This window comes from Salvelinus fontinalis, chromosome 18 (assembly GCF_029448725.1).
Source record: "Salvelinus fontinalis isolate EN_2023a chromosome 18, ASM2944872v1, whole genome shotgun sequence".
Taxonomy (NCBI): domain Eukaryota; kingdom Metazoa; phylum Chordata; class Actinopteri; order Salmoniformes; family Salmonidae; genus Salvelinus; species Salvelinus fontinalis.
Genome location: NC_074682.1, coordinates 6,878,007 through 6,890,246, shown reverse-complemented (window position 1 = coordinate 6,890,246; position 12,240 = coordinate 6,878,007). Strand labels below are relative to the sequence as shown.

The 12,240-nt window shown below is 41.3% G+C and overlaps 1 protein-coding gene across 4 annotated transcripts in view; it reads left to right on the top strand.

The window, feature by feature from the left end:
- Window positions 1-12,240, top strand: part of LOC129814868 (rho guanine nucleotide exchange factor 3-like) — a 96,930-nt gene that overhangs the window by 80,636 nt on the left and 4,054 nt on the right. For all 4 annotated transcript variants that reach the window (XM_055867977.1, XM_055867978.1, XM_055867976.1 and 1 more), the window contains 4 exons: window positions 7,223-7,285; window positions 8,035-8,131; window positions 8,353-8,429; window positions 11,959-12,216. In XM_055867977.1, coding sequence (XP_055723952.1) covers window positions 7,223-7,285; window positions 8,035-8,131; window positions 8,353-8,429; window positions 11,959-12,216 — 495 coding nt within the window. The remainder of the gene's footprint in view (window positions 1-7,222; window positions 7,286-8,034; window positions 8,132-8,352; window positions 8,430-11,958; window positions 12,217-12,240) is intronic.

Here is a 12,240-nt window from a genome sequence, read left to right as displayed (position 1 = left end):
GGGGTAGTACGGGAGGTTACTATGTCAGAGCACTGCTACTAACACTAGGGTAACCTTGTCTCCAGAGAGCCGGCTTATGGACGAGACTGTCAGGGTTACAAAGGGAGTACACAGTTACTATCAGAGGAATAGAAATACTGTCAGACTGTTGTATATGCACCTGTATAGTTTATTGCATAGTTTTGGCTGGAAGGTTTTTCTGGCTTTGATTTCAACTGACATTAAAATGGAGGCCATGTCATAAACTTTTAGAATAGCATGGCTATACCAAGGATGTGCGTCTCCTAGAATGCATGGAAGACTTTAGATTGAGGGCCCATAGCAAAAACCAAAGAGAGAAAATCCCAAGGTCCAGGGATGGGCAACTAGCGGCCTTTTATATGCCCATGGACAATTTCCGAAAACCGGGCCCCCGACCCCAAAACAATTAAATATATTTTTTAGGAACTCAGTTGGGTTCTCGTTACTGAGTTAGAATGGTAGTATACACAAGGTGACATTTTCATCAATAGTTTTTCTCGTTATGTAAGTCACTCGATAAGCCATGTCGGCTAATGATTTTTTGCCAGCTATCTAAACTTGTAGTAATGATGTCTGAATACCGTCTGGGCAATCAATCAGGGCCAATGACCTCAAGGGGGGCCCCCATTGATATCATATTAACATGGCATAAGTCATAGCAAAATGTGTAGAATTGCAGGAAATTAACATTTTAAAACAAAAACATTATCTCCGCTGTCAAGACAGGAGCCAGTAAAAAATCTCGCTTATGGTCCCCAAAAGGCCAGGGCTGGCCCTGGCTACTGGTATAATGCATTTAGTTAAAGGTCTAGTGCAGCTGTTTTTATCTTGATATCAAATCATTTCTGGGTAACAATTAAGTATCTCTGTTTTCAAGTAGCCCTTCAAACTCATACGGGTCGAAAATGGCAGATTTAGTGGCTGTACAGTAACATGTTATACATGATGTTAGAGGTCTGGCTTTGCACTTCAAAGCGCTGCATGGGTTTTGACTGGCAAACGTACTGAATTTGAGCACCGAATGCAACAAGAAGTTGACCCCATCCCTCCCAGTAATTGGGCAACTTTTGCAAAAAAAATGTCAGGGAAATGCTGGAAATTTAAGAATTTTATTTTGAAAGATGAGACATTGAGGATTATAATAAATACCGATTTTGATGTCAGACAAACTAGCCAAAAACATGTGCGCTTCACGTCTCCAAATCATCAGCGTCACCATTTATGATCACTATGTTTGATGTACAAGATTACATGTCGTCATACCCTGGGTTGTTCTGAACAGAATGAGCCTTTATTATTATTATTATTATTATTATTACTATTTTTAAATTGTGAAGAAAATTTGCCTTGGCAACTGAAGGCACTGATGACTGCTTTCTATGTGCACCAAAGTTACCATCTGTTTCTCTGAATTGCCTTGTGAAAGCCTAACACTGTAAGATCATATTTTATCATTTCGCTTTTGGCAATATGTTCATGTTGGCAATAGAACAAGCTTTAAAATCATGCCCAACTGACCCAGATTGTGATTTATATTGGTCTGTTTTTGGATTGCGTAAACAACAGTAAGTGTGTACAAGTGTGCTCGCTCTAGTTTCTGAACGGCACAGATAGGAGAGCTCAAAAAAGTACCTTATAGTTGAAGACTATTCTGGGAGTCATAAAAGTGCATTGAAATTGCTTTGGAACTGTGTACATTTTGGAGAGGTGTGTGTGTGGCCACTTGGGAGACACCAGTTAGTCCTCTCACTCAAACCCCTGTCATTTTTTTGTCTTATATTGCACCTACCCCACATGTTCAGATTTCGTTATCAACAAATACGGCATAGTACAGTACATCTAACATGCGCATATAAAATCAACAGCGTAATGTGTTGGATTCTGTCTTGTCAGGTGAACTGTTGTCCTCACATTTTGGTCTAATAATTTTCCCATTATCTCCAAACTGTTCCTTTTCAATTGCTACCATGGTTAAGCATATGCTTTTCATAATTTTTTCTGTAAGAAACATTTCAATATAGCCCTATCTATATAAGCCAATTCCCACGAGTGTAAAGTGTTAGTGGTCAAAAAGAAACAAAAATAGGTTCTTAGCAAAGAGCAATTTCTTGAGCAAGGATTTTGCTAGGACTGTCTGGGAGTGATCTGAGAAGGGAAAACTGAAAACTAGTTGTTATTTGCTGAAAGTTTAGAACAAATTTACTGCCTAGTGATGTCACCAGGCAGGCCAAAACTAGTTTCAGCCTATCAAGCTAGCGGGGTTCCTTGAGGGCTTGAAAGCAGCCCGTGACATGGTTAGCCATTGTGGCTGGAACCGTGGATTGTCCCGGGTTTGTGGCTGTCTAAACCCCTGCTGTTTGTTGTGTTCAATCTTCCCTGTGACCTGCCCTGTCTAACTGCGAGGGGTAACCTACGTTGCCTGCTACCATGACAAAGACCAAAGCCAGTGGGAGTACTGTTGAGGACAGTGGGGTCTCTATCACAGCTGAAGGATTTTTTAAACTAATAAAAATTGTTCTACCAGCAGAATCGACAGTGTTTTTGACGATTCAAATAAGATGACCTGACTAGAGAGATCCAGGACCTGAAAAACAGGACAAAGTGAGGGAAATTATCTCTGAGAAATTGAAGATTGACCACCAAAAGATTGAGGTGGAATGCGCCCACAGGACTGGAAAAACCACCACCGGCCCAGGTGACAGGCCCAGGCCGATAGTGGTCAAGTTTCTGAGGTTCAAGGACAAGGTAGCTGTTCTGGAAAGAGCCAAGAACTTCAAGTACCTTCCTGGAGCTGTGGGCCAGACGAGGAAAGAACTGATCCCAGCCATGAAAGCTGCCAGAGCGCGTGGCGACATCCCACTCCTAGGGAGAGTAGCAACAGTACTGAACTCTATCAATTTATAGACAATTTGTCTTACCATGGACTGATGAACGTCAAGGCTTTTAGAGATACATTTGTAACCCTTTCCAGCTTTATGCAAGTCAACTATTCTTAGGTCTTCTGAGATCTCTTTTGTTCGATGCATGTTTCACATCAGGCAATGCTTCATGTGAACAGCAAACTCAGATTTTGTGAGGTTTTTTATATTGCAGGGCAGCTCTAACTAACATCTCCAATCTCGTCTCATTGATTGGACTCCAGGTTAGCTGACTCCTGACTCCAATTAGCTTTTGAAGAGGTCATCAGCCGATGGGTTCACATACTTTCCCCAACCTACACTGGGAATGTTTAAATGATGTATTCAATATACACAAGAAAAATACAATAATTGGTGTGTTATTTGTTTAAGCCCACTGTTTGTCTATTGTTGTGACTTAGAGGAAGATCAACATTTACAAATGTATGTAGAAATACAGGTAATTCCCAAGGGTTCACATACTTTTTCTTGCAACTGTATATTAGCCATTTCTGAGACTCACTTAGATAATTCACTTGATGATACAGCAGTAGCAATACAAGGAGATAACATCAACAGACCAGACAGGAATGCTTATGGGGGAGGTGTTGCTGTGTATATATTCAGAGCCATATCCCTGTAATGGTTAGAGAAGTGTTATTGAAGTGGTGGTTGCAGGCTCACTTGGCACATCTAAAGCCTTTTACTTTGGGGTGTTGCTATAGGCAACCAAGTGCTAACAGTCAGTATCTAAATAATGTGTGAAATGCTTGATGGTGTATGTGATGTAAACCAAGAGGTCTACTTTCTTGGGGACCTGAATATTGACTGGTTTTCATCAAGCTGTCCGCTCAAGAGGAAGCTTCTCACTGTAACCAGTGCCTGTAATCTGGTTCAGGTTATTAGTGAACCTACCAGGGTGTTAATAAAAAACTACAGGAACAAGATCCATCCACATGTATCGATCACATTTTTACTAATACTGTAGAACTCTGTTCTAAAGCTGTATCCGTACCCATTGGATGCAGTGATCACAATATAGTGGCTATATCCAGGAAAGCCAAAGTTCCAAAGCTGGGCCTAAAATAGTATATAAGAGATCTTACAAAAGATTTTGCTGTGCCTCTTATGTGGATGATGTTAAAATTTGTTGGTATGATGTGATTAATGAGGAGCATCCAGACGCTGCACTTGATTAATTTATGTAATTGCTTCTTCCAATTACTGATAAACATGGACCTATTTAAGAAACTGACTGTTAGAACTGTTAAGGCTCCATGGATTGATGAGGAATTGAAAAAATGTATGGCTGAAAGAGATGGGGCAAAAGAAGTGGCTAATAAGTCTAGCTGTACATCTGACTGGCTGATTTACTGCAAATTGAGAAATTGTGATTTAACAAACTATTATGAAGCTAAGATCAATGATATAAAGAATGATGGGGGAAAAAATGTAATTTACTCAAGGTATGGTCAGAAAGACATTCAACTCCATCTTATCAAATTCAGATGGCTTATTCATCACACAACCATTTGATGTTGTAAATTATTTTAATGATTACTTCATTGGCAAAGTGGGAAAACTTAGGCAGGAAATGTCAACAATGAGCCATCGTATTCATGCATAAAAAAACAATTGATGAAAGAAAAGCATTGCAAGTTTGAATTTGTAAAGTTATAGTAGTGTGGGAGAGGTGGAAAGTGTTGTTTACGATCGATAATGACAAACCTCCTGGCATTGACAAATTGAAATCAAATAAAATGTTATTGGTCACATGGTTAGCAGATGTTAATGTGAGTATAGCGAAATTCTTGTGCTTCTAGTTCTGACAGTGCAGTAATATCTAACAAGTAATCTAACAATTCCACAACAACTACCTAATACACAAAAATCTAAGTAAAGGGATGGAATAAGAATATGTACATATAAATGTATGGATGAGCGGCATAGGCAAGGTGCAATAGATGGTATAAAGGTACAGTATATACACTACCATTCAAAAGTTTGGGGTCACTTGGAAATGTCCTTGTTTTTGACAGAAAAGCAAAAAAATGTTGTCCATTTAAAATAACATCAAATTGATCAGAAATACAGTGTAGACATTGTTAATGCTGTAAATGACTTGTAGCTGGAAACGGCAGATTTTTATGGAATATCTACAAAGGTGTACAGAGGCCCATTATCAGCAACCATCATTCCTGTGTTCCAATTGGCACGTTGTGTTAGCTAATCCAAGTTCATAATTTAAAAAGCTAATTGATCATTAGAAAACCCTTTAGGAATTATGTTAGCACAGCTGAAAATTGTTGTACCGATTTTAGAGGCAATAAAACTGGCCTTCTTTAGACTAGTTGAGTATCTGGAGCATCAGCATTTGTTGGTTCGATTACATGCTCAAAATAGCCAGAAACAAACAACTTTCTTCTGAAACTCGTCAGTCTATTGTTGTTCTGAGAAATTAAGGCTATTCCATGCGAGAAATTGCCAAGAAACTTTAGATCTCGTACAACGCTGTGTACTACTCCCTTCGCAAACTGGCTCTAACCAGAATAGAAAGAGGAGTGGGAGGCCCCGGTGCACAACTGAGCAAGAGGACAAGTACATTAGTGTCTAGTTTGAGAAACAGACGCCGCACAAGTCATTAAATAGTACCCACAAAACACCAGTCTCAACGTCAACAGTGAAGAGGCAACTCCGAATGCTTCTAGGCAGAGTTGCAAAGAAAAAGCTATATCTGACTGGCTAATGAAGATGGGCAAAAGAGCACAGACACTGGACAGAGGAACTCTGCCTAGAAGGCCAGCATCCTGGAGTTCCTCTTCACTGTTTTACGGGTACTATTTAATGACGCTGCCAGTTGAGGACTTGTGAGGTGTCTGTTTCTCAAACTACACTAATGTACTTGTCAATGGTTGTAAATATGGGAGGAGGTCTGTCCATAATAAAGAGATGCTCTACTTTAATACCACTTTCCAAAAAGCAAGTCTTGCAGGCTCTAGTTTTGTCTTATCTTGATTATTGTCCGGTAGTGCTGCAAGGGGCACGTCTTGCTCTTCATTGTAATCACAGGGCTGAAAAATACTATTCATGCCAGTCTCTCTTGGCTAAGAGTTGAGGAGAGACTAACTGCATCACTTCTTTTTATGAGAAACAATGTGTTGAAAATCCCAAATTGTTTGCATAGTGAACTTACACGGAGCTGACACACACTTACTCCACTAGACATGCCACCAGGGGTCTTTTCACAGTCCCCAAATCCGGCACAAATTCAAGAAGGCGTACAGTATTATATAGAGCCATTATTTCATGGAACTCCGTTCCATCTCAAATTGCTCAAATGAACAGCAAACCTGGTTTCATAAATAGATGAAGCAGCACCTCACGGCACAACGCCTCTCCCCTATTTGACCTAGATATTTTTTTTCTATTGGTATTGATACGTAGGCTGTGTGCCTTTTTATTTTTATTATTATTATTTTTAAATTAATGTAGTTCTGTCCTTGAGCTGTTATGTATTATGTCATGTTTTGTGTGGACCCCAGGTAGAGTAGCTGCTGCTTTTGCAACAGCTAATGGGGATCCTAATAAAATACCAAAATCATCCTCGACGGTAAAGGCAAGCAATTTTTAAACGGTCTGTTTGAGATACAAGTTTGAGTTTTTTTTGTGTGTGTTTTCTCTTCAATTTATGCTTTGGCCACATACGAGTATAGGATGAGTCAACAAGATTATTTGGGTACGAGTTAACATAACCTCACTTTTAAAAGTTAGTATTTTCACTGGACAGTTACTGTTAAGAGGAGCAGCAGGAGTGGGTGAAGGGGCTCCATTGATTCTCCATCTGGTTCACCACTCTACCAGAGCATAGTCAGAGGGGAGAGTCTAGACTAGAGGATCAAATGCCATATAACTCCAGTTTTCACAGTTTACATTAGTTAGGCCTGTCTGAAACAACATGCCCACCACCCTCCACTCAAACTGGGACTCCACCTCTCAGGCCACACAGAGTAGACATCAAAGGACTGTGAAAATGGAATAGGGTGTTTTAGAAAATAATCCATCTGTGCACTGGGAAGTATTGAGGGGTCAGGGGTCAGTGGGGTCCTGTGGCTTCAGATTTGCCTGTCACTGTTGTGAAACACGCATATTTCATATCAACTCCTTTTTCTAGAAAAAGATTGCATGTTTTAATATTTTGTAGGTGATGCATGAATTGTTGTTTCTCACTGAGCTGTTTGTCTACGTGGAGACCCTTGTTTCACAGTTCTCTCTTTGCCTATCTTCTGTCTTTGTGTGTTTTGCAGGCGATCTTTGAGCTTTCTCGAGGGGAGAAGGATCTCGTTGAGGATCTGAAGCTGGCCAAGAAGGTACAATCTGCTTTTCCAATAAAGATAATTTCCCTTTTCGTTGAGTGTGTCACAGCTGAGTTATTCTACCCTGCTGATCAGCCAGGCTCCAGTTTCCCCTGCGCTCCGACAATCACACATTTGAGACCCCCTGTGGAGTGTGTTTTTGACCATTACAGTAGATGTACAACAATATGCCAACAGATGTTTAGTTTATTTATATGTCTAATACATTTTATATCTGATGGAGATGTTTTTTTAAATTTTTTAAACCTTTTATTTAGCTAGGCAAGTCAGTTAAGAACAAATTCTTATTTTCAATGACGGCCTAGGAACAGTGGGTTAACTGCCTTGTTCAGGGGCAGAACGACAGATTTTTACCATGTCAGCTTGGGGATTCGATCTTGCAACCTTTCGGTTACTAGTCCAATGCCCTACCACTAGGCTACCTGCCGCCCCATTTGACGTCCGTTGCCTTTTTTTAGTGCTGTTTTGTTAAGGGGATAAAGTTTTTTTCCACTAATATTGGATGTGTTTTATATTACGTCTGAGCTATGATCAAGTAGCGTATCAAACACTTATTTATTCGTATCTTATGACATGGATGTCTACATTTGGAAAAACACCAAGGGTTTTTCATATTCAGGGCTCACACTTGATTCAGGTTTTAGTGCTTCTAAAACTTGTTGTAATGTAACAAGTGAGAAAAATAGTGTCGGGTTGCATTGCTGCGGTTCCAACTTAACATTCTACTTTCTCTGTACCTGTAGGCGTACCATGACCCAATGCTGAAACTGTCCATTATGACAGAACATGAGCTCAACCAGATCTTCGGAACCCTGGAATCTCTCATTCCGCTGCATGAAGGTGAGAATGAATGCTTACAAAGGACAGAACCACAAGATAGGGGAATTGCAAAGTAACACAGTTGCTCACATAAACACAGAAGTCAACACACACAGTCATATATATATATATATACATACACACACACACACACACACACACACACACACACACACACACACACACACACACACCCTAATGAACGTTAGAGGTTGAGATCGCTCCTTCTACTCACTATTCAGATCTGCTGAGTCGACTGCGAGAGGCCAGGAAACCAGACGGCTCCACAGAACATGTGGGACACATCCTAGTGGACTGGGTAAGACCATCCGTTATGATCACATGTAGGGGATGAGGGTTTTCCTGACCATGTGACCTAAACAGGAAAAACTGATGGATCAACTTGAGTATATAACAGTTTTCAATACTGATTATACTTTGCAATCAGTTGTATGTTCATACTACACATGCTCGAGGTGGGAATATCTAACAGTAAACAAGTTAGACATACTGACACATTTTCTAAAACGATGTTGGAGGTGGGTTATGGTAGAGAAATAAACATTAAATTGTCTGGCAAAAGCTCTGGTGGACATTCCTGCAGTCAGCATGCCAATTGCACGCTCCCTCAACTTGAGGAATCTGTGGCAGTGTTGTGAGTGGCCTTTTATTGTCCCCAACACAAGGTGCACCTGTGTAATGAATATGCTGTTTTAATCAGCTTGTTGATACGCCACACCTGTCTGGTGGATGGATTATCTTAAAAAAGGATAAATGCTCATTAACAGGGATGTAAACAAATTTGTGCACAAAATTTGAGAGAAATAAGTTTTGTGCTTACAGAAAATGTATGGGATCTTTTATTTCAGCTGATGACAAATGGGAACAATACTTTACATGTTGTATTTATATTTTTGTTCAGTATACATATGAAATGGGTAAAACAGTATGTAAACATTATTAAAAGGTACCAGTGTTCCATGTCTAGTCCTTGCCAATAACAAGCATACCCATAACATTATGCAGCCATCACCATGCTTGAAAATATGAAAAGTGGTACCCATTATAACACACATTTTTACTGCTGAACTTATTTAGGCCTGCCATAACAAAGGCGTTGAATACTTATTGACTCAAGACGTTACAGCTTTTCATTTGTAAAGAATATAGACTAACAGAACAAAATGTGGAAATAGTTAAGGGGTGGCGTTTGTGGCAAATCAAAAACAGTCAACTGAACTGGCCTGTGGGGAGAGAGGGAGCTAGATTTGTCCTTGTATCACTGGCAAACTAAGTAGTTTTGTGTCACTTCACTTCAACAGCATCAATTTACTCAAGACTTTTCTGAGGATGGATTCAGCCATCGAGAACACCCAAAACAGCTAGTTCATGAGGGAGCCTGAGATGTTTGTTTTTCGTAGCATAACTAGCTTATGGAAAAAAAAAGTCATCCTGTGTCTTATTGACCTTTTGGCCCAGTATACTTCTTCAACTGCCAACAATCCCTCTGTGTGTGTGAGATCAGAGCTCTGTGTAGTGTGTGTGAGATCAGAGCTCTGTGTAGTGTGTGTGTGTGCACTCCAAGCTCGGTCAGTTGACATCTGGGGTTCACACACCCACAGTTGCAACACCCAGAGAAATCTCCTACTTGTTTGGTTACCCTGTGGGGAGGTTAAAACAAGGCTCTTAGGCAACATGTCATGATAACTTCCTCAGAATGTGTGCACTGACTTTAGCTGGACACCTTAGCAAAGAGCTGGAATCAGGTTAGTTCTGCAGTGCTGTGAAGTGTGTTAGCGTGTCCAAGGCTTAGTGTAGGGATGCTGAGCGGCTCCTCTCCATCCCTCCTTCGATTCATCCCTACTTCCTGTTTACACTAGGTAGTTATGGGGAACAATGTATGCCTGACAAGGATGCGGAGAGCCTCCTCTGCTTCTCAGGGGTTTACTTGCCCTTCTCCTCTGAACTCTGCTCCACCACGGAAAGATGTCAATGCGGTTGCGTAATAGAGTAAAGATTTCCCCAATTCCACTTCATCTCCAAAGCATCTATTGGTCACTTTTTAAACAATGAAAAGTGAAACAAAGCAAGTTCTCTGTCCTATATTTCCTCATGCTAGAACGTCAGATCAATCCACCATGAAAATGACCTTCAAAGATGAAATGATCATCCTAAGCCTTTTTTTTTTTTTCTCCACGAAGAACGAGGTGATTGTTAGTGGTGGTCCTATGAGAAAGGGTTGAGAGGCTAGTGCTGCCTCCGGGTTAGTCATGCGGGTGTACGAATGTGAACATGCACCCGTCAACCCCTCTTCCATCGACATCACCTCCCAATACACTGCACAGAATGAAGCCATAGAAATATAAGTACTATTTTAGATTTATTCTTGCCTCTGACTGTATTAGAGGTCCTTCCCTTCTCCAAAGCAGTTTAAAAAGTAGGTGGAGAGATTATTCGAGGAATCAAGGAAAGATTCATTGAGAGAGGCTCACAGTAAAAAAAAAAAAAAAAAAAATCCTGGTCAAACTCTTGGCTCTATAATAGATGATACCAAGAAAGCTTATCTGATTATTTACTTGAAAGAGCATGATCGATGTCAGGGCCTATGTTATGGTTCTCATCAAGCCTCTCCCCCTAGCTTTGTATGAGTGTGTTCAGTATTAGTTGAGTGGTTTTGACTGTACATTCCTGCCTTCCTCCAGAGTTGGGCTCTGGACATACTTCACCTACTGTAGGAAGTATTAAATACGCTGTTCAGTGGCGGCGGGATGACCTGCTCCCCCTCCCTAATGTCCTTGTTCTCAGAACTGGCTGGTTGGGAATGCAAAAATAGAACATTTTATAGTATGTGAAATGTAGAAAGTTCTTTATGCATGTAATGCTATTTTGGCTTTTCATCTATTCGAATTCTCTGCACATGATTGATGAAGAGAAATGCCTTTTCAGACACACGTGTTTGACAACAGCTGATAATTAGATTATGATCACTTTATTGGTCGATTGCACACAATGTCAAACCCCCTTCCTGAAAGACAGACGCACACATACAGGTTTTTGAAGAGGTGTAGGGGGCTGCCACACTGGGCGCCTGTTTATGGAGGGGGGGGGGGTGTTAGTGCCTTGCTCAAGAGCACAACATCAGGCAATGCAGGCATGTAGGATTTGATGCAGCAACCCCCCGGTTGCCAGCTCACTTACCGCCGTCGGACCTGGGATTCGAACTGGCACTTCCGGCTGCTGGCTCGCCTCTAACCGCTAGGCTACCCGCCGCCCCTTCAGATAGGGGAGGTGCTAACAAAATGAACGAATGGGGAAACGGCGCAATTCCACATTTAGATGACACATTTTTCAGTAAGGGTGAGCATAGTATGTTGATATTTGTTGCTGACGGCATACATTTTTACTCAACAGTATGTGTTTCGAAATAGTATGAGTAGTACACAGAATGTAGTTGTAGTGGGCAAGAGATTTCATCCACTCACTTAGCCCCTCCCTCCCTCTCTCTGTACTTCTGTTCATCTTCATTGCTCTGGCTGCACCAGCCCAGTTACAGTACATTCCTAAAGCTTTCAATGTGATGTAGTCCAGGTACATGGAAGAGCAGTTAGACGACAACTCCAGCACACTGGTACTCCATTCTTGTATTCTTCTCAATCTATAAAGACTTGGCGTCGTTGGTCATATGGAAATGCTACACAGCGCTAGACCAGGAACGTATGGAGGCCTAACATCTCTGAAACATTTGCACAATAAATAAGAGGTGCTTTGCAAGTGTGCACTTATCTGAAGCAGAAACGCCATTACTGACCTCTTTCCTCGATCGACGTCCCCCTCTCTCTCCTCTCCAGCTTCCCTGTCTAGACTCCTACAACTCATACTGCAGTAATCAGGTGGCAGCCAAGGCTCTGCTGGACCATAAGAAGCAGGACCACCGGGTGCACGACTTCCTGCAGCGCTGCCTGGAGTCGCCCTTCAGCAGGAAGCTGGACCTGTGGAACTTCCTGGATATACCCAGGAGCCGGCTGGTCAAATACCCCCTGCTGCTCAGGGAGATCCTCAAACACACGCCTAACGACCATCCGGACCGACAGTACCTGGATGAGGCAGTGAGTAGAGGGGGAGACCCACAT